This window comes from Ips typographus, linkage group LG5 (assembly GCF_016097725.1).
Source record: "Ips typographus isolate SLU linkage group LG5, UJ_Ityp_2.0, whole genome shotgun sequence".
Taxonomy (NCBI): Eukaryota; Metazoa; Arthropoda; class Insecta; order Coleoptera; family Curculionidae; genus Ips; species Ips typographus.
In genome coordinates, this window is record NC_138426.1 from 8326754 (window position 1) to 8346325 (window position 19572).

The 19572-nt window shown below is 39.5% G+C and overlaps 7 protein-coding genes and 1 long non-coding RNA gene across 15 annotated transcripts; 4 read left to right on the plus strand and 4 right to left on the minus strand.

Moving 5' to 3' along the window:
• Nucleotides 1-294: 294 nt before the first annotated feature.
• LOC145729953 (uncharacterized) lies at nt 295-1136 on the minus strand. Of its 3 annotated transcripts, none has more exons than XM_081980954.1 (4): nt 878-1136; nt 807-824; nt 557-747; nt 295-505 (listed from the first exon to the last, which is right to left on the minus strand). In XM_081980954.1, exons 1-4 carry the CDS (start codon nt 984-986, stop codon nt 383-385), a joined length of 441 nt encoding a protein of 146 aa, XP_081837080.1. In that variant the 5' UTR covers nt 987-1136; the 3' UTR covers nt 295-382. The 3 variants fall into 3 exon arrangements, with proteins under 3 accessions (XP_081837080.1, XP_081837079.1, XP_081837081.1); XM_081980953.1 differs by having other exon boundaries at nt 801-824; XM_081980955.1 differs by lacking the exon at nt 807-824.
• A 160-nt stretch (nt 1137-1296) lies between these two features.
• LOC145729947 (SNAPIN protein homolog) lies at nt 1297-3173 on the plus strand. Of its 3 annotated transcripts, none has more exons than XM_081980945.1 (3): nt 1297-1598; nt 1657-1813; nt 1865-2122. In XM_081980945.1, exons 1-3 carry the CDS (start codon nt 1447-1449, stop codon nt 1976-1978), a joined length of 423 nt encoding a protein of 140 aa, XP_081837071.1. In that variant the 5' UTR covers nt 1297-1446; the 3' UTR covers nt 1979-2122. The 3 variants fall into 3 exon arrangements, with proteins under 3 accessions (XP_081837071.1, XP_081837069.1, XP_081837070.1); XM_081980943.1 differs by having other exon boundaries at nt 1443-1584; nt 1865-3173; XM_081980944.1 differs by having other exon boundaries at nt 1445-1584; nt 1636-1813; nt 1865-3173.
• Nucleotides 3174-3774: 601 nt separating this feature from the next.
• On the minus strand, nt 3775-4863 carry LOC145729945 (uncharacterized). The gene is made up of 3 exons (XM_081980940.1): nt 4544-4863; nt 4137-4483; nt 3775-4082 (listed from the first exon to the last, which is right to left on the minus strand). The coding sequence occupies exons 1-3, from the start codon at nt 4726-4728 to the stop codon at nt 3871-3873; spliced, it is 744 nt and encodes a 247-aa protein (XP_081837066.1). The 5' UTR covers nt 4729-4863; the 3' UTR covers nt 3775-3870.
• Nucleotides 4864-4953: 90 nt separating this feature from the next.
• LOC145729927 (uncharacterized) lies at nt 4954-7036 on the minus strand. The gene is made up of 6 exons (XM_081980907.1): nt 6861-7036; nt 6247-6804; nt 5847-6194; nt 5632-5793; nt 5186-5578; nt 4954-5129 (listed from the first exon to the last, which is right to left on the minus strand). The coding sequence occupies exons 1-6, from the start codon at nt 6951-6953 to the stop codon at nt 4986-4988; spliced, it is 1698 nt and encodes a 565-aa protein (XP_081837033.1). The 5' UTR covers nt 6954-7036; the 3' UTR covers nt 4954-4985.
• Nucleotides 7036-10589, plus strand: Orc1 (origin recognition complex subunit 1). Of its 2 annotated transcripts, none has more exons than XM_081980904.1 (8): nt 7036-7567; nt 7619-7826; nt 7876-7959; nt 8007-8424; nt 8476-8595; nt 9697-9815; nt 9875-10021; nt 10075-10589. In XM_081980904.1, the coding sequence occupies exons 1-8, from the start codon at nt 7282-7284 to the stop codon at nt 10517-10519; spliced, it is 1827 nt and encodes a 608-aa protein (XP_081837030.1). In that variant the 5' UTR covers nt 7036-7281; the 3' UTR covers nt 10520-10589. The 2 variants fall into 2 exon arrangements, with proteins under 2 accessions (XP_081837030.1, XP_081837031.1); XM_081980905.1 differs by having other exon boundaries at nt 8016-8424.
• Nucleotides 10520-19551, minus strand: Ddx1 (ATP-dependent RNA helicase Ddx1). Of its 3 annotated transcripts, none has more exons than XM_081980898.1 (10): nt 19371-19551; nt 19117-19295; nt 15349-15488; nt 15245-15296; nt 15015-15196; nt 14520-14953; nt 14327-14471; nt 13441-14273; nt 10869-11150; nt 10520-10818 (listed from the first exon to the last, which is right to left on the minus strand). In XM_081980898.1, the coding sequence occupies exons 3-10, from the start codon at nt 15362-15364 to the stop codon at nt 10579-10581; spliced, it is 2184 nt and encodes a 727-aa protein (XP_081837024.1). In that variant the 5' UTR covers nt 15365-15488; nt 19117-19295; nt 19371-19551; the 3' UTR covers nt 10520-10578. The 3 variants fall into 3 exon arrangements, with proteins under 3 accessions (XP_081837024.1, XP_081837023.1, XP_081837025.1); XM_081980897.1 differs by having other exon boundaries at nt 19117-19313; XM_081980899.1 differs by lacking the exon at nt 15349-15488 and having other exon boundaries at nt 19117-19313.
• LOC145729954 (uncharacterized) lies at nt 15875-17103 on the plus strand. The gene is made up of 3 exons (XR_014178484.1): nt 15875-16159; nt 16268-16415; nt 16469-17103. It is a non-coding gene; the product is annotated as an uncharacterized LOC145729954 (long non-coding RNA).
• Nucleotides 17240-19033, plus strand: LOC145729936 (uncharacterized). The gene is made up of 9 exons (XM_081980921.1): nt 17240-17399; nt 17456-17570; nt 17623-17739; nt 17796-17931; nt 17993-18072; nt 18125-18337; nt 18387-18561; nt 18615-18709; nt 18759-19033. Exons 1-9 carry the CDS (start codon nt 17301-17303, stop codon nt 18944-18946), a joined length of 1218 nt encoding a protein of 405 aa, XP_081837047.1. The 5' UTR covers nt 17240-17300; the 3' UTR covers nt 18947-19033.
• Nucleotides 19552-19572: the final 21 nt, after the last annotated feature.

Here is a 19572-nt window from a genome sequence, read left to right on the forward strand (position 1 = left end):
CAAGTCGATCATTAGTCTGCAACATCAAAATAGAGTCATTGGACCTTTGATTTAACTTGGTAAATGTCTTATGACTGTCAGTAACAAATTCCTTTCACCAGGCTGTACTAGAAAAGGTTTTGCCATAAATGAGGATTTATGACTTTATTTTATTAGTATAAAAACAGATCAAGGTGTGATGGAAAAATTGAAAGCGAGATCCAACACAACTGATCTAATCTAAAAATCCAACGTTGTATACATTTAAATCGGTTGTGGATTTGATAAATTAAAAAGTCAGATGAAAAAGTCTGATAATGTAAAGTGCACTTTAAACTTATTTGAGTCTTAACAGGTTAGAAAGTACAATTTATCAAATTAATTCCTTGGAGTGCTTCATATATTATAGCTTAGCCTTTGCTTTGATGGTCTCAAAGAGACTTTTTCCAAGGCCTGTGATATTAACTGGCAGCAGATCACTGGTAAAATTCGTAGGCACAGTACAGTTGAGCTCAAGTCTAAAAATCTATTAACAAACATGATTAGATGCGGATTGGTTACACTGAACTTCAGTTACCTGTCCGTGACAATCAAAGTAAAAGTAGAGGTAGTAGAGGAGATAACCAATAGCGGCGCAAATAATGATAAGAATCCATCCTACACATGTACACAGAAAGAAAGAAAGCACATGCAAAATTAGATTGAATAGCCAACCAATTAATGTGAAAGGAAATAGAAGGATTTTTTTCAGCATTAAACATGTTGAACCTGTAATTGTGTTTTTAGAAACAATAGAAATAAACAAAATATTGTTCACTTACGGGAACTCAGCATTAATGTTGAACCTGTAATTGTGTTTTTAGAAACAACAGAAATAAACAAAATATTGTTCACTTACCGGAACTCCCAGAGGGTATGCCACTGTAGCCTGAGTAGCCTCGACTTTTCCAATATCTCCAATTGTTAGGATTTAGCTGGTTGGCTCTATTATTTAAAGCGGCAGACATGTTTTTCTTTGTATTACTGTAGAAGCAATGTGACCGAGTATATATTGTCTAAAAGGCCGCTCCGAATGTGACCTTTACTTATCAGCCATAACTGCAATAATGGTGGTACGGTACTTTACATAGTACTCGATTTTTTAACATGATAACGTTTCTGTCGCTTGCGTTGTCAGTGTCAGTTCATAGATGGCCTTCTTTTCGACCATTTATACTCGCTTTCTACCATCTTATTCACACCTTACTTCAAAACAGAAATAACTAATTTCAATGGCGTATTTTATTAGCAGGTTATATAGTCAGTGCAAAAGCGTATTTTTTGTAACCAATTTTGATTTATAACTTGTAAATATTTTATTCCGTCGTTCATGCGATGCTGTTCTTTCGTACTCGCTTTCCACCATATTGGAATAACCTCCATCATTTCAAACTCTTGTTGTGACAGTACTGACAGTAAAAATTCAAAATGGAGGCGGACACCGAAAGTACGGGAACATCTTTGGATGAAAATACTGAAAACTTTTGCGAAAATCCTACCAGGGACACGATAGCCGAAGGCCTGATGGGCCTTATCAAACCGACAGTGGATCAACTGGACGAGAGAGTGAGAGCAACCCGGTAAAACTCTTAACTGTCTAACCTCAAAACACAACAGCCCTTTTCAATAACATTGCAGAGCCTCTCAATTGGAGCTGAAACAGTGTATTGAAAATCTCGCAGAAGAGCTGAAACGCGTCACCGAAACCCAGCAACACACCATCGACTTGGAGGTTTATCTAAAGAAGCTTTTAAGTGCCAAACAGAGAGTCACAGTGTTGTCAAACATTCTGCAGGTGAGTGATCTCATTTTGAGAGTTTTTTTTTAATGGTTTTGTTGTGTGTAGACTGCCCAGGAGCGTCTCAATAGAGTGCACACCTCCTTGGATAAGGAAAGTGTAAAGCGTAAGCTGGTTTTGAGCAATACAGTCACAGGCCCTGGCCCTTCACCACTGAAGTGAACTATGACTTTACCAACACCTTTATACGACTTGAGTCGCCATCCTGACGTGTACGATCCTAGTGAAGACACGCATCTTTTTCTAGACGTCCTAGAACAGGAGGGCAAACTAATATTAGCTGGACAACCTTCAACAGCCTGTGAAGTGGGTAGCGGCAGTGGGGTTTTGATTACTGCACTAGCCACCATTTTAGGCACTTCCTGTGCTTATTTTAGCACCGATGTGAACTTGAGTGCTTGCCAGGCCACTAGAAACACGGCCCTGCTCAATCAAGTGCATATTGAAAGCATTAGAATGAACTTACTAGACATGTTCAGGTACCAGTTTGATTTAATACTGTTTAATCCACCTTATGTGGTGACTGATGAAAATGAAGTGTCTGGACTTGGTTTGAGTAGGGCTTATGCAGGAGGGGGTAGTGGACGGACAATTATTGACAGTTTTTTGAGGCAATTGCCAGAGGTTTTAAGCCCCAAGGGGGTGTGTTATTTGTTGCTTTTGAGGGAAAATCGAGTGGAAGAGGTGCAGAAGGTTTTGTATAGTGCAGGCATGCAGAGTGAGGTTGTTTTGAGTAGGCGCGTTCCAGGAGAGTTCTTATATGTTATTAAAATTACCAGAACATAGTTTTACAACGTGCTGGTCACTGTAGTTGTTTATTAATTGTGTCCCGATTAAAAAAGCACTAAAATTGTGAGGGGAAAAGCAAACTCATGTTCCTCAAAATTCTATTTTAGCATTTGGAAATTCTTAGACGGTGCTAGAATTTTTTGAAAGCTTCTAGACTGTTTTGATATATTTTGGGAGGTTCTAGACTAGTTGAAGGGCATTTGAAATCTTTTGGAAGCTTCTAAATTGTTTTTAAAGGCTTCCAACTGCTTTTGAAGTTTCTGTACTATTTTGAAATCTTTTAGACTACTCTAAGAGTATTTGGAAGGTTTCTGGAGAGTTTAAAAAGCATTGAAGGTTTTAGACTGCTTTTAAAATATATTAATTTAGAATTTGTTAAAATTGCGTAATGTTGTGTAATTGTGTATATTTTTATAATTTTATAATTATAATTTAACTTTAAATAGGTATTTTGATGTAAATAATTCACTATTTTTCTTGACTATGTGACACGTTCTACACCTCGTATGAGGTCCATGTTGTATACTATCATTGTACAATTGGAACAAATAAATTATTATTATTATTATTATGAATGATTCTAAAAACTTATGGAAGCTTTTAAACTGTCTTGAAATTTTTTGAGAGCTTCTAGACTACTTGAAGATCATTTGGAAGCCTTTAGAGGGTTCTAAAAGCTTTTGGAAGGCTTTCAACTGCTTGAGAAGCATTTAGGAGTTTCTGTAGTGTTTTAAAACATTTTTAGACTACTTTAGGAGCATTTGGAAAGTGTTTGAACAGTTTAAAGAGCGTTAAAGGTTCTGGACTACTTTTAAAGCATTTCAAACCTTGTAGATGGTTCTAGAAACTTTTGGAATCTGCTGAACTGCTTTAGAAGCATTCAGAAGCTTTTAGACTGTCTTGAAATCTTTTGAGAGCTTCTATAGATTAGTTGAAAAGTATTTAGAAGCTTTTAGACTGGTCTAGAAGCTTTCGAAAGCTTCTAGACTGTTTTATAAGCTTTTGCAAGGTATTTTGGATCTTCTATAGTGTTTTGGAATGTTTTTACATTTTTTAGACTACTTCAAGAGTATTTCGAAATTATTTGGTCAGTTTAAATTTTGAAATTGATACTTACCCATTTTGCAACAGATAATTGGTATCTTTGGTCACGAAAAAGAGGAAAAAAGTATGTAAAATTACATGTTTTTGCGTAAATTCTTCACATGGATGTCAAAGTTGCTTTTAATATAATTTGACAGTTGGTCAAATCAAACCAACCTAACCTAATTTTTCTTGAAATTACTGCGATACTTGGTGATTTTAACACCTGCGGGCCAAAGGTTCTCATCTTGAAACTCATCCAAGATGTCGTTGTCCACCAGCACCTTAAAACAGGGCAACTTGCCGTCACGATAGAGTGGCAGTTGCTCAATCCTAAACTGGCATTTGGGGAATCTAACACTCAGAAAGTTCTCCAGATCATACTTGGACGTACCTGTCAAAGTGTTGATGATGTTGTCATTATGGAGGATCGGTTTAAGTCAGTTACCAAATTTAATACGTCCCAAGTACATCCAGGTTTTTTGGGATGGGGCCGGTTTGGCAACATTGTACTGGGGTTTAGTAAGGTTGCCCTTAGGTTTTTTGAAGTTGTTACTTGGAGTTTTCTTGGTTGTGTTTTGTTTAGGCTGGTCTCTTAGAGACATTTTGGCAAAGTCAGCGTGGGTTTTCTTGATTGAAACCTCAAAATTACCGTTCTCAGGCACATTGATAATGCACACTGAACCTTTTTTGGGTTTGTCGGTTTTAGGTCTTGTGGGTGGTTTACTTCTTGGTGGTGGTGGGTCAGAGTGGTTGGAGCAGTTGCTGCATGTTGACTCTTGCGATCGGTAAGGCCTGAATAACACCAAACCAAATATTAACAAAAAAAACACTTAAATTGCCTAGCTTGTTTACCGTTTTGATGTATGTTGGTAATTTTCAGCAGTTCTTTGGCTGGTGGTTTGATACTGTCTATTTTCAAATGGTTCTGGTTTAGAGTGGTAGAGTGGCAGGAGTGGCTCTGGAGCTGCACTATTCTGTATATGGTTAGTAACCCCTTTGATTACCTCGGTTAACACGGTAGCGCCCAATGCCCACATTATGCCCGTAAGAGTACACCCACTAAACACACCTGTTTGATCTATTATCTGTTCAGTATCCACTTCACAAACTATTGTTCTAAACTAGGGTATTTTCCCCAAACAAAACACAAACAGGGCTGACAACTTAAACTAGTTTGGCAGAGGCATGACATTTGACAGACATCGCAGAGTTGCCAGATTTCGCGCAGTTCAAAACTAGCCAACATTAAGAAAACAAAAACAAATTTTTGATTTTTCTTTATTATTAACAAAACTCAACTGGTTGAAGGCGGTTTCTGTTTGTGTACAGTGACCAAATGCGTTCCGTACATGTCCTTGTTCACCGTCCGGTAAGGGCACATAAAACAAGTGAACATCAGCCCTTTTTCCATCCCCGGATGTTTGGTTTTTAGGTGAGCCTGTTTCAACAAAAACTGTTTCAACCAGCACGTTCAAACACGTTTCGACCACTTACCTTGTAGGTGCTGCTTTGTATACACGCGTACGGACAGTAGGAACATTTGTAGGGCTTCTGGCCGGTGTGACGTAACTTGTGACGTCGCAACGAGTTGTGATCGGTCGAGGTGTACTGGCACTGGTCGCAGGAAAACGGTTTTTCACCGGTGTGGCTGCGAATGTGCATTTTCAGCGAAGCCCTATTCGCCCCCTTGTAGCCGCAATAGTTGCACAGGTAGGGTTTCAGTTTTTTGTGTACCGTGTCCATGTGGTTTTTGAGTCGACGTTTTTCGGTGAAAGTTTTCGAGCATTGTTCGCACTTTTCTAGTGTTTTGTCGAGCGGTTCGCGGTGGATTCGTTTGTGATTCCGTAGTTGTTTTTGATTTTTAAAATGTTTCTGACAGGTGTCACACTGAAATTGTCATTTGTGCGTTTCAGCCCTAAATCACTTTTGATTTCACTCACCTGAAAAGCCTTAACATTTGAATGGATTAACTTATGAATGGCGTTTAATTTTGACAAACTGTTAGTTTTGTAGTCGCACTTGTCGCAAGCAAACAGTTCCATATCGATACTATGCGCCCGCCATAAGTGTGACGTCAGTGGTTTCCACATCAGAAATTTTTCCTAAAAAAAGCGCCATCTATAGTTACTGTCTGCTTCTAAAAAGAACAACTTACTTGGCACTCTAGACACTTAAACCCCTCATTACAGTGACTTTCAATGTGATAATTCATTTTGCTGGGGTCTGTCAAAAGCACTTTACAAGTGCCAAAACTACATTTTTGAGAGTTAATGTACTTTACAATGGGGTCAACTTTTTTCATATAATTTGTTATCAGTTTCTCGCTGTTGTTTGGTGTAATGTCCACTTGAGGCAGGGCAACTTTCTGAGACTGTTTGATGGGTTTGTGGCCGCCGCACAAGTCCAAAGAACTTTTCACTGCAATTGCTGTCGTTTTTTGTGTTTGTGACACTTCATCAGGCTTCTCATCCTTTTTCTCCTTGTTTGAGTAGAATATTACAGCCTGAATAACCTCCAGTTTAGAGTTGAAGTTTAAATATGTCATTAACACTAACCTGGACTATTAGGCTTAAGTCACCACTGGCCACACAGTGGTCGTGCAGCAAGTGGCTTTTTAATGAAGCCCTGTGGTAGAAAATATTGGCACAGGCAGGACATTTCAACTGTACCAGTTTGGTTACAGTTTTATTTTTGTGGGCACTTTCCAAGTGTTCAGTGATTTTGACTTCTTTGGTGCACAAAAAAGGGCATAAGTTGCACACAAAATACAGCATATCCTCAAAAGACTCCTTGTCATAGTGTTTATTAGAGGTCACACTAGAGTTACTGTTGGTTTCAACCATGTTTAAGCTCAAATCGGTTGGTTGTAGAGTCTTAGTGTCTTCAACTACAGGTTTCTGGATACCAGGACTGCTCAAGCATAGTTCACTATGGGGTGGCTCTTTTAACACAATATAATTATTTGTATGCAAGTTTAAGGGCAACTTGTAGTCCTGATTGTTGTGCAAAATTATCAAGTCCATGTTCTGCATTGTGGGCTGTTCAGTGTGAGTTTGGTCCAGGTTTTGCAATATTGAAGACACCTGGCAACTGCCCATAATCGGGAGACATACCTGGAATAGGAGGAAGCTCCAAGTTGAGGTGGCTAGAGCTTTTAAGGTTAAAGTACCTCAGGGGAAAGCAGTTCCACGTTACCACTCCAAATTGAGCCTCCATTAGGGTTGAGATGGACGTCTCCAATTTGATTGTGTTCAGTTTTCATGGTTAGGGCTTAAAATACTGAAAAAACTAGTATTAAAGCCCTTTTTTAACTCAAAAATGTTGTTTATGTTAAGTAAACGTCAAAAACACAAGCAAGTTTGATTGTTATCCTTGTTTAATGTAGGGGGCAAAAGAGAGGACAAAAAAGTGACAGTGGTAGTGAAAGACAGATGACAATTGTAAATCATCATAACCTCACAATATTTAGCGCCAATTTTTGACATTTTAACCAGTTGCATGAAAGCAATTACTTTAAAAACAGGGTTTTTTACAGTAAACTTGTTTTTGAATCCTTTTTTCCAAACCAAGAGGTGTAAACAACTAAAAAAATGACTATAGACGACTCTCCCCAAACGGCAATTCTAAATTATTCGATCGTAAGCAGCGATGAAGAGGACAATCCTCTGGTGTTGAAACTGAAACTATCCTCCAGCTACAAGAACCTCCCTGTGGTGTTGCTAAAACGCGTGGACGAGCCGCGTACCAGTGATATGCCGTCCGGTAGCCCGAGCCCCAGAAAACGCACTAGATCAAGAAACACCCAGGAAGAGACTAAAATGCCCAGCCCTAGTAAAGTCCGAAGGTCCCTTAGGCTTAGAACACCAAAAAAACGCCGTAAGTATTCCCCAAACTAACCGAAATTTAGTTAGTAAACTTGACTTGTAGTGGACCTGGAGGATGATATGACCAGTTTGTGTGACTCAATCAGTTCGGTGAAGTTGACAACTCCAAGGCGCAGTTCTAGAAAGTTGACTCCAATGAAATTGGATGAAAATGAAGTGTCTAGAACCCCTAGAAGATCAGTTAGAGTAGACCTGAATGAGTCTTTCAGGAGGTCAGTGCTACGTACCAGGTGCAACACTGAAAACACTAGGTGAGTGTTTCTATTGGTGTGTTTAGTGTCTTATGTTATAGTTTGATAGGTGTGCTATTGATGATGATGAGGAGGCTGAGCAGGTTGTTGAGGCATTGAAAAGAAGTGAACAGGATGTTACACCTAGAAAAAGGTTTGTTGAGTATTTTAGTTTAACTTTCTTGTTTATAGTGTATTAAGGGTTTCAAGGTATAAAGAGGATGAGCCAAGCCCTAGTAATCTGCCTAAAACACCAAAAAACCCCTTAAAATTAATAAGGGAGGGCACAATCACCCCCCAAATGCATAGTCGTTCCAGTATCATACCTAAAGATAAGACACCTTTAATGAAAGCGCGCACACAGCTACACGTCTCGTATCTTCCCATTTCTTTGCCCTGTCGGGAAAAAGAGTATTCAGACGTTTACGGATTTTTAAAAGGCAAACTGGAGGACGGTTGCGGTGGATGCATGTACATCAGCGGAGTCCCTGGCACCGGCAAAACAGCCACGGTCACCTCAGTAATTGATAGTTTACGGCACGACAACAAGGCGCCGAAATTCACTTACGTCAGCATCAACGGAATGCGACTGACCGAGCCCCGACAGGCCTACGTTGAAGTATGTGACGTTTTTAAGTGTGGCACTGTTTGCATGTAAAAAGTTTTACAGATTTGGAAACAGTTGACGGGGAAGACGTTGCCATGGGAACAGGCTCAGAGTGTACTTGAGGAACGTTTCACTAAAAAAACCAAAAAGAAACTGGAGCCAGTAGTCATGTTGATTGATGAGGTTTGTACTATAAAATGTTAAAATTGGCATAAAGTAGCAATTACAGGATAAATGGTACCATCTTAACCAACATAGTCAGTAGTTATTCTGGGGCCACTACTCTTTGTAATTTACATGAACGATCTGAATTCTATAGCAAAAGAAAATGAAAAAATCGTCAACTTTGCAGATGACACAAATTTACTTGTAGGTCAAGAGGAAATCAGCACTTTAATTCAGTCTGGAAAATATCTGTTTATTAGGATCTCTGAGTGGTTTAAAAAAAATAAATTAGCTTTAAATATGGTAAAAACAAGTGTGATTATTTTTTCAACAAAACAAGGTACATTTGAGAAACCTAATGAAATACAATTTCTCACTGACAGGAGCCAAGAACACAAAATTTTTGGGAGTGCAGATTGATGAATTTCTAGATTGGTCTGATCACATAAATGTTCTGCTAGGCAGGTTAAACTCAATTTGCTATGGAATTCGAATTGTCTCCAGGTATCTGAACCTGGCGGCCTGGAAATACTTCAATACAAAATGTATTTGTAATTCAAAAAAGGGCAATTAGATTAATGTTCAAAATGAAATACAAAGATTCATGTAGATCCATCTTTAAAAAAAATAAAATAATGACAGTTTATGCAATTTATATATATGAGTGTCTCATCTTCCTTAAAAAGAACCAAAACCTATTTAACATCAAAGTCAATCATACATACAACACAAGACCAAAAGATGTAAACTGTCCGAAACATAGATTAACACTCACTGAGAAGAATGCAAAATATATGTGTATTCGCCTATTTAACAACCTACCAGACAAGCTGAAAACATTGACGGACAAAAGTTTCAAAAAATAAGTAAAAAATTTACTAATTGAATTAGAACCCTACACTATAGAGGATTATTTTGTTAAATAAATATTGCTTTAGGAAAAAATCGCTGAAAATGTATATAAGTATCTTTAAGTACTACATAGTTCATAGTTTACCAGGACGCTATTTCCTTTGTATTAGTTGATAATGTACATTGTACTCTATCCTAATCACAATTCGAAATAGAGACTGTTATTATTATTATTAGTTAAGTTTAATAATTATGTCAACGTTTCAGCTTGATATTCTATGTACCAAACGTCAAGACGTGGTCTACAACTTGCTCGATTGGCCGTCAAAATCCAGAGACCAATTAATCGTAATTACCATAGCAAACACTATGGATTTGCCTGAAAGGTGAGGCACTGACAAGGTTGCCAAAGTTTAACCAATTAATTTTTTTTTCTGACCTTTAGACTGTTAATGAGTCGAGTGACGAGCCGTTTAGGTTTGACCAGACTGACATTCCAAGCGTACACCCACAAACAACTGATGGAAATTGTGAGTAAACGATTGGCGGGAACTGATAGTTTTAACTCGGACGCGGTCCAGCTGGTGGCCAGGTAAGTTGTGGCAACACCGCAAAAACAAATCTCTCTTCAACTGTCGTTTGCAGAAAAGTGGCGTCAGTGTCTGGAGATGCGCGCAGAGCTCTTGACATCTGTCGGCGAGCTGCTGAAATAGCGGAAGCGCGTGGTGACACTCAATTAGTGAATATTATGCACATTAATGAGGCGTTGACTGCTATGATTACGCAGCCGCAGGTGACGGCGATTCGACACTGTTCCCGGTTGGAAAAGTTGATTTTACAGGCTATTGTGGCCGAGGTAGAACGAACTGGCGTTGAAGAAACGACGTTCAGTGATGTGTACACCATGTTGGTGTCGTGCTGCGCTTTAGATGGTTTCAAAATGGTGTCCGTGACTGCTGCGCAGCGCGCCCTCTACTCGCTGAGCGCTTGTAAACTCATTTTAACTGACCCAAAATGTACGGATATTTACCAGCGTGTGATACTAAATGTAAGCGTGCATGACGTTTATTTTGCTTTAAAACAAGAGTGATTGACTGAATTTTCATTTATTTTATACTTTTTTTTTTTTTTTAATGTAATAAAGTTTATTTAAGCAACAATCTTGGTAAGGTGACGTTTCAAATACAAAATCTGAGCTTCACTTTCCAATTTAGCTAAATCCTTAACTATTGGCGCCATCTGTGCAGTGTGGTTGTTGTAACTGGATCCAGTTTGCTGTCTCTTCTGACCGTAAACCACTTTCCCGTCAAACTCATCATGCGGCACTTGCATGTCGGGTTCAATTTGTTGAATGGTCACATTCAAATGTTCCTCAATATCCGCCAAGTACTAAGGACAAGTTAATCTAAACTCTTGGAGGTCAAAAAAAAAACACTTACCCGAGGTTCATTGTACCACACACAGCAGCCTTTGACGTCCGTTAACTCGGTGTTCCAGCAGTTACGGCCACGCGTTTTACACCAATCGCCGTGGTACCACACTTTTTCCGGAACGGTACTCACTAGACTGATGGCCAATCCCATTCGTTCGGCACGGCCTACGCGACCAATACGGTGCACGTAGTTGGATTTTTCGTCTGGTAACGTGACGTTAATTATGAACGGTAATCCACTGACGTCTAGCCCTCTAGCGGCCACATCCGTACATATCAAGAATTTTACCTGTCAAGTGGATCAAGTATCAGTTTTGACAGCTCTACCTTGTGACTTAAGTCATTCAAATAATCTAATTTTCACTTTTTATGCCCCAAAATTTTCTAACAACTTTAGGGTTGCCAGATTTTTCCCAAAAAAACAGGGAACATTATGAGAAATGCACTGCAAGAGTATATTAAAGTTTGGCGTGCCAAACAGGGTCTTCGTTATTAGTGTTTTTTCACAAAAATTCTGTCTTGACAAAGCAGAAGTTTTGGGCTACATTTTGACGTTTGAACGAACCTTTCAACTGTCACAGGAACCAAGTTAGAGGCTGTCAAATCGTGACATCTTTATTTAAAGTTGTTTACTTGCACTGCTCTATTTCCGATCAAATAACTCGGTTATTTGTAATTTCTTAAAGAAAATTATGTTAAGATAAAAGAATGCTTAAATTACGGGCTATCTTTTGACGTTTGAACGAAATTTCTAGCCGTCATAGTAACCAAGTTAGACCTATCAAATAAGTGTCAGGGAGACAATTAAAGAAGATGGAGAAATATCGCAAAAACACGTCATTTGACTTTTCATGCTTTTTTCTTCATTTTGTGCTTATTTCCTGCTATTTTTGGTGTGGTTTTATCTTTTATTGAGATATTGAAGGCTTCTGAGACGAAAACCTACCAATTATCTGTTGCAAATTGGGTAAGTATTAATTTACAAATTTAAACTGACCAAATAATTTCCAAATGCTCTTGAAGTAGTCTAAAAAATTGTAAAAACATTCCAAAACATTATAGAAGCTCCAGAATGCCTTGCAAAAGCTTACAAAACAGCCTAGAAGCTCCCAAAATGTTCTGTATGCTTTTGGAGTAATTTAACATCTTCCAAAGGCTTCTAGAACCATCTACAAGGTTACAAATACCTTAAAAGCTGTCCAGAACCTTCAATGCTCTTTAAACTGTTCAAACATTTTCCAAATGCTCTTAAAGTAATCTAAAAAGATTTCAAAACACTACAGAAACTCTAAAATGCTTCTGAAGCAATTGAAAGCTTTCCAAAACAGTCTAGAAGCTTCCAAAAGCTTTTAGAACAGTCTAAAAGCTTCTGTATGCTTCTGGAGTAGTTTAACAGCTTCCAAAGGCTTCTAGAACCGTCTACAAGGTTTCAAATACCTTAAAAGCAGTCCAGAACCTTCAATGCTCTTTAAACTGTTCAAACATTTTCCAAATGATTCTAAAGTAGTCTAAAAAGGTTTTAAAACACTACAGAAACTCTAAAATGCTTCTGAAGCAATTGAAAGCTTTCCAAAACAGTCTAGAAGCTCTCAAAATATTTCAAGACAGTCTAAAAGTTTCCGTATGCTTTTAGAGCAGTTTAAAAATTTCTAGAACCGTCTACAAGGTTTCAAATGCCTTAAAAGCAGTCAAGAACCTTCACAATGCTCATAAAGGAATCTAAAAAGATTTCAAAATACTACAGAAACTCCAAAGTGCTTCTAAAACAGTCGGAAGGAAGCCTTTCAAAACAGTCTAAAAGATTCCAAATGCACTTCAATTACCCTAGAAGCTCCCAAAAGATATCAAAACAGTCTAAGAAGCTTCCAAAAAATTCTCGACCTGTCTAAGAGTTTCCATATGCCTCTAAAGCATTCCAGAACCTTCCAAATGCTTGTTAAGTATTAAACTAAAAGACCCAATCAAACATTTTCCAAATGCTTCTAAAGTAGTCTAAAAAGGTTTCAAAACACTACAGAAACTCCAAAATGCTTCTCAAGCAGTCGAAAGCCTTCCAAAAGCTTTTAGAACAGTCTAGAAGCTCTCAAAATATTTCAAGACAGTCTAAAAGTTTCCGTATGCTTTTAGAGCAGTTTAAAAGTTTCTAGAACCGTCTACAAGGTTTCAAATGCCTTAAAAGCAGTCAACAACCTTCACAATGCTCCTAAAGTAGTCTAAAAAGATTTCAAAACACTACAGAAACTCCAAAATGCTTCTAAAACAGTCAGAACCCTTTAAAACAGTCTAAAAAAAATGCACTTCAATTAGCCTAGAAGCTCCCAAAAGATATCAAAACAATCTAAGAAGCTTCAAAAAAATTCTAGATCTGTCTAAGAGTTTCCTAAAGCCTCTAAAGCATTCCAGAACCTTCCAAATGCTCCTTAAGTATTAAACTAAAAGACCCAATATGACCTTTCAGTTTTAAAGATGCAGTTATGTAAACATTTTTCGATTTTTGTTAACCGTTTCTCCTGAATTTTTTTGATATTAACTTTTTTGTATTTTCTAAACAAATAAAAGGTGAATAATTGAAATCTTACCTCGCCACGTTTAAACATCTCCAAGTTGGCTTTTCGTTCGTTGGGTTTACGATCACCATGGAGACACACGCAGGAGTACTGTCGCTTGTCGATTTGTTTCAAGTATTTTTCCAGGTTGTCGCAGTCTAGTTTGGTGCGACAGAAAATGATGGCGCGATCCATTTGGTGCACGTCAATCGCCTTGATCACGTACTCGCCTTTTAGCAGTTTGACAGCTTCGCTCAAAGTTTCCGGACTATTATTGCCCGGCCGTACGTTGTCCTTTTGATGCACGCCGTCCGTTATAATGTGCCGTTTGAGATTGTGCCAACTGCGATCGTTTTGCGGGTCTACTTTCACTACCACGTGGTGCACGGTTTCCGGTACCGCGTCCTCCCCTTTCAGATCGACCCAGGTCGGGAAGTGCATCAGTTTTTCCGCCATTTTCTTCACTTCGAACGCGTGCAAGGTGGCGCTGCACACGATCATCTGGAGTCGTTTGCCGTCGGCTGTCACTTTGGGCATTTGTTTGTGCAGTCGTTCGATGAAATCGGAATAGCCTTGCTTTAAAAGACCGTCAGCCTCGTCTAGCACGAAAAAACGACAGTTGGTCAGTGACAGGTAGCCACCTTGAATTAGGTCTTCGAGACGTCCGGGGGTTCCCACTATTATGTCAGCCCCCTGATTCTGTAGCACGGAAATTTGTTCTTTGACGTTTACCCCTCCGATGACTAGCAGTTCTCTGATTGGTGGGTTTTCAATGTACTTTTTGAACAGCTTGATTTGGTTGCTGGTTTGTTCCGCTAATTCCCGAGACGGTTCGATTATGATCGCCTGGGGGGCATTGTTTGCCACTGAAATATCAAAATTCTCACTCACACTGTTGATTTTGACAAATGACTCTTACATTTCACTACCCCATCACCAGTCCCACTGCCTCCATTGGTGTTGACTGCCACAGCCTCCTTGGACGCGGAAATAATTGGCAAATAACCATCAGGTAGGCTGTGCTTGAAGGGTTTGTCACCAAAGTTGAACGCCATCTCTGCGTTCTTTTACAAAGTTTATGTGACATTCTCACAGGATTAGTTTCAAATTACCTTCAAAACAACAGCAGGAAAAACAGGTTGTTTGGGGTTAACCCCCGTAAAAGCCACACCCAAATCAACCCCATTTTTCATAAACTTCACTTCACCCTTATCCAGATCCAACAAACAGTTAATGATGTCACTCTTTCCGAACGCTTCTCCATAACTGTCAAATTGGCGATTGTGTGACTTTTTTCCAGTGCCGCCGAAACCCCACCCATTCCGGTCCGTGCCCAAATCCAGGGAGGCCGTTAAAGTAGACCAACCCACACGGCACAATCCTTCATCTGTTACAATCGCCTCGAAACCCCATTTACCTTTGGTGACCCCACGGGTGCATCTGGCCCCATGCCACTCCTTTTGTTCCCTGGATTGAACGCGTAAACCGTCAGAGGCGACGGCCAGAGCGCTACCCCTGTCATGAGTTGACATAGTCCAGGGAGGGGCTATTTAGCATGCAAATTTTATAACCCCACTTTTAAGTTATTTTAGTGTAATTTGACTTACAGACACTGGTGGCCGCTTTCGCGGCCTTACCACTCTGGATGTCTTTCAGGGTTTCCCACACGATTTGGATGATGGGGAGGCAAAATGCGGCAGTTTTACCTGAACCAGTTTCAGCGGCCATTAGCACATCTCCACCCCCCAAGACTAGGGGAATGCTTTCGGCCTGTATGTCTGTAGGAAGGCTGTATACAAGTTTAAAAAAGTTAATTACAGACTTGAAAAGTACTTACGTCCATTCTAGCTCGTCGATGGCTTTAGAAATTTCTGGCAGGACACCAAACTCTAGAAAAACGAATTTTTAAGTTAATTTACAAAATGAGGGACAGGATTTTACCTTCAAACGCAGCCATTTTGATACGCAAGTTTTAAGATTTTGTTTTCTGTGCCCTTTTAGCACAATTTCCACAGTTTTAAATGTTTTTTGCAATTTTCCGGCTATATTGTTGACAAACACCAACAAATTCTAACCTTAAACTGTCAAAAGTCGAAATGGAAAAAATCAATAGACCATTTCGAGGTGACGTCACAAACGTCAAACGTAAGTCAGCCATATTGCCGGGGGGGCATACAGACCCAAGGATATTAAACAGTCAAGGATTGCTCGATCGGCCGATTTTGTTTCCCGGCGGCGAATGAATTCTGACGTCACAGTGGGCCTTCGGGTGCACAATACGCTAAATATTCGCCCGAGATGCTATGTACGAGATCATATTCGTGAATGATCGACTGCAATCGCGCATCGCGCAAAACAATCGCGCTAACGCGAGAGACCCATGGTGACGTAAAAATCGTCACCGGCTCGAGCCGATACCGGCAATATTGCGCTTATGGGATTAAGCACTCCTTTACTGTTTACCGTCCTTGATACAGACCCACTAGTTAAATGTAAACCATAGACATTTTCGATTGAGTTCAGAAGATTGTAGAAAAATGCCGTCGTTTTGTTCAGTCGTGCGTTGTGGAAATAGAGCAGAAAGGGATAAAGTTCGATTTTTCAAGATTCCCAAAGCGTTGAAGAACCGGGAAGAACAACTAAACGCGTTGTCAAAAGAACGTCGACTTAAATGGGTTGCCGCTTCAAAACGTGGGGATTTAAGTAAAACCTTCCTTAATAATGCACGAATTTGTGCAAATCACTGTCTCAGGTATATATTATTATTATTTGTCAGTAGTACAGCATCTAACGAAGTATGGTTAAATAAAATATTGTTTTAATTTTTGTGTATTTTGTCAGTTTTGTTTGGTTTTTTTAGGCAAACCAGCTAAATTGGAAGATAAGGACAATCCTAACTGGGTTCCTTCGGTAAATATGGGATATATATTATTACCAAAACCCAAAATGTACAAAGTGTATAGCGGCATGTTCAAGCAGTTAAGCGTTAAACAAAACGTCTCATAATAGTAAGTTTTTGTACAAAAGTTATAATTTATCTGTAATAAGACCCTTTATATAGGAAGATGAGCATGAAGGTGAGAGAGCACATAAGCTAGGAACATGGACAGGGAACCCACTGCAGGTCCATCTACAGAAGTCTCTGTATCTTACTTGGAACAACTTCAACAAATCGATGACAATAGCCAACTGAAAAGTGAACAAAATGCTGTGTATAAATTGTCTATCAGAAGATATCAATTTTGCAAATCAAAAAATTGTACATTGCAAGAAAAACTAAAATCGTCTGGCTTGTCAGAAAAGTCATTTAAAGATAATGATTCAAACAGTGTCTCTCCCTACATATCAACTAAATGTACTCTGCTTCCTTTTAAACAGTTTATTAAACACCAGGAGATCACAAATACCAATGAAAATCAATACAGTTAAATTCAGTTGTCTGCCCCCCCGGCAATATGGCTGCCGTCGAAAGCCAGTGTCAAAACCAGGTGACTCAAAATGATCTGTGCGTTCCGAATTAACGAGTATGTTCCGTTACACATTTTAACTGCACCAATATGGCGGATGGTGAATTTCAGCAGTAAAGGAAGCAAGCAAGACAAATGAGTACAATACAACAGAATACTGTGAGTGAAAGATTGTATAGTTGTTTGTAATCACAAACTGCTAATATTACACATGCCACAGATTACTTCATTTAAGGTTATTCAGCAAATTTCAGTCAATAAGTAAACTGATTCAAGCACTACCGATCAGATTACTCAAAATGATTGAGGAGGGATTAACTATACAAACAATATCTTATCATCCTTAATCTTTTGAAGTGTTTTACTGAGAAAATGATATGAGAAGGTTTTCGTTTTTAAATACAGTTCAGTGTTGTAAGGTTAAAAATGTCGTTTTCAGCTAACTTAATTGTCGTTTGCGCTCTTATTTGTGGCGTTCTGTCTCTAGGGGATGAAGACGTGAGGTGTGTGAGCAAAAGTTGTGACGTAAGTTACACTCTACCTTTCGAAATGTAAAACTGAAACTTTAAAAATGTTTGAAGGACGCGGAATGTTCAGCACTGCCATCCAGGTGCAACAGCAGCGACCCGTCATCTGGGGTGTTCTTGCTATCTCCGGATATATGCAACTGTTGCGACTACTGTCTGGCCAATTTAGGTTTATAACCGCACTTTTGTATTGGTTTTTGCACTGTAAAAGGGTTTTACAGCGGAGGGGGAGGCGTGCAGTGTAGGGGAGCCGTCAAACGCGCGTCACAGCTCGATATGCGGTCCCGGTTTGTCGTGCTTCGTGGAGGGTGATGCTACGGACGGCACCTGTCAAACCAGTCAGTTTTTCTCGGCCATTTTTAGTGAAACGTCACTAACTGTCATTGTTTTTCAGTGAAAACCGACTGCATGTTAGAGCAGCAGGACTATGACGCTAAACGGCTAAATGGCAGTTTAGGGAGTATGGAGACTAGGGCCACCTGTGATGACGATGGGTTGTATGGGGCCTACAAGTGTATCCCAGGTCAAACGTATTGATTTTTTTTTTGTTCTATTTAGTGACTTACAGTAAGTAATGTAATTTGTTGATAGATGTCACTGCCTGCACTCGAACGGTACTAGAATATTCGGAGAAACGCCCTATAGTACTATAGCCGACTACATGACCTGCCGTATGTGTTTAGTGTTTAGGTGTTTAGGCAGTTTAACGTAAAAATGTTCTAGAATGTTCCAGAGCTTACTACGAGGCCGTGGAGATTTTAGGCAGGGAACTGAAACCGCACGAGCATTTCCGTTGTTCGTCCGACGGCAGTTACGACCGAGTGCAGTGCATTAACGATCAGTGTTTGTGCGTCGATGCGCTAGATGGCGCTCCCACCTTCCCTGACGCCGATTTGGTGGACTTGGATGACGTCACTAATGATACACTGCGATGCTGTGAGTGGTTGGCTGTTGTGTGACGTTTAATTTAACTTTCTTTTGCTAGACACAAAATCAGAACCTGGGAACTACTTCAACAAATGCGAGTCAGAGTTCAGGGAAGTACGCAAAGAGGTGGAAGCTTTAATGAACGACACTACGTACAGTCTAATGTTAGGCTGGCAGTACCCGTCATGTGACTTGGACGGCACCTACGCCCCCGTACAACAAAACAAAACCCAGTAAGAGTCCTGTTGGGCTTTAGCAACAGTTTTTTTGAACACAAAGTTTGCAGCAAATACTGCGTGGACAAAGATGGCGTTCTACTGACCGAACCGTTACTTAAAACCGACACTAACCTGAAAGAGTTGCTCACCAATATGGATTGCAGTGAGTGTTGAACACCAAAAACGATAAAAGGGTCACTTTTCTGTTCTAGAATGTTCCAGGGCCGCTTTGGTGATGACAAGCGTGGAAACTCCAGCTTGTTTGGCTAATGGCAATTACAATCCGATGCAGTGCAGAAGGGGGTGGTGCAGGTGCGTGGACCAAGATGGCGACCAAGTGTGCAAGAGCCAACCTTGCGAAGTGGCAGAATACGAAAAAGACACTTTTAGTTGTAGTTAAATATTTAAACATAGAATAACCCAGCTATCTTTTAGGATTAATAAAGTGAAACAGGGTTTGTCACTTGTCAACATTTTGTAGCTGTCATATGTCGTTTTTGTGTCCCCTACTGTCATTCGCTATGGCCACATTTTTGAATTACATTTTTCTAATTAAAAAAAGAGTCCTACCTTGGAGTTTCTTTAGTTTTTGACACAATGAAAACCTTCTTTTGAGTATTTTGAGTGATATTCTTGGGAAACCATCTTGTGGAGGGTTGTGGGAGTTGTAAAAGCTCTCACATAACCTTTAAAGCTCTCTAACAATCTCCGGGGCATTTGCTTGGTTACTTCCAGAGAGAATTAGTGTCCTTAAGCATAAATAACACCTAAAAATACATCCGTTGTTTAAGAAATGCTTTTTTAAACCGTGTATTGGAAAGTACCTGACTATACATTACTGCTTAGGATTGTCAAACGTTAAAATGCAACCATCTACAGGATTGGTGTTTTTGTCGCAAATTCCTTGTTTTCAGATCAATTAAACATAAACGAATACGGAAAACCACCGGGAAATTATACAAAAAACACACACGTAATTTTAAGTCAAACAATAAGGCTTTCCATGGCCTACTTGAGATTACCTTT

Coding starts and splice junctions, on each gene's coding strand:
- LOC145729953 (XM_081980953.1), bottom strand. CDS start 986: ATGTCTGCCGCTTTAAATAATAGAGCCAACCAGCTAAATCCTAACAAT. Junction 825..877: donor CATACCCTCTGGGAGTTCCG/GTAAGTGAACAA, acceptor ACACAATTACAG/GTTCAACATTAATGCTGAGT. Junction 748..800: donor AACATTAATGCTGAGTTCCC/GTAAGTGAACAA, acceptor ACACAATTACAG/GTTCAACATGTTTAATGCTG.
- LOC145729936 (XM_081980921.1), top strand. CDS start 17,301: ATGTCGTTTTCAGCTAACTTAATTGTCGTTTGCGCTCTTATTTGTGGC. Junction 17,740..17,795: donor GGACGGCACCTGTCAAACCA/GTCAGTTTTTCT, acceptor ATTGTTTTTCAG/TGAAAACCGACTGCATGTTA. Junction 17,932..17,992: donor AAGTGTATCCCAGGTCAAAC/GTATTGATTTTT, acceptor ATTTGTTGATAG/ATGTCACTGCCTGCACTCGA.
- Ddx1 (XM_081980898.1), bottom strand. Junction 14,954..15,014: donor GAAAGCGGCCACCAGTGTCT/GTAAGTCAAATT, acceptor CATGCTAAATAG/CCCCTCCCTGGACTATGTCA. Junction 11,151..13,440: donor AGATGTTTAAACGTGGCGAG/GTAAGATTTCAA, acceptor TCCACTTGACAG/GTAAAATTCTTGATATGTAC.
- LOC145729945 (XM_081980940.1), bottom strand. CDS start 4,728: ATGTGGGCATTGGGCGCTACCGTGTTAACCGAGGTAATCAAAGGGGTT. Junction 4,484..4,543: donor TACCAACATACATCAAAACG/GTAAACAAGCTA, acceptor GGTGTTATTCAG/GCCTTACCGATCGCAAGAGT. Junction 4,083..4,136: donor CTTGGGACGTATTAAATTTG/GTAACTGACTTA, acceptor ACACTTTGACAG/GTACGTCCAAGTATGATCTG.
- LOC145729947 (XM_081980943.1), top strand. CDS start 1,982: ATGACTTTACCAACACCTTTATACGACTTGAGTCGCCATCCTGACGTG.
- Orc1 (XM_081980904.1), top strand. CDS start 7,282: ATGACTATAGACGACTCTCCCCAAACGGCAATTCTAAATTATTCGATC. Junction 7,827..7,875: donor TGCAACACTGAAAACACTAG/GTGAGTGTTTCT, acceptor ATAGTTTGATAG/GTGTGCTATTGATGATGATG. Junction 7,960..8,006: donor GATGTTACACCTAGAAAAAG/GTTTGTTGAGTA, acceptor TAGTGTATTAAG/GGTTTCAAGGTATAAAGAGG.
- LOC145729927 (XM_081980907.1), bottom strand. CDS start 6,953: ATGAAAACTGAACACAATCAAATTGGAGACGTCCATCTCAACCCTAAT. Junction 6,195..6,246: donor ACTTAAGCCTAATAGTCCAG/GTTAGTGTTAAT, acceptor GAGGTTATTCAG/GCTGTAATATTCTACTCAAA. Junction 5,130..5,185: donor TACAAAGCAGCACCTACAAG/GTAAGTGGTCGA, acceptor TTGTTGAAACAG/GCTCACCTAAAAACCAAACA.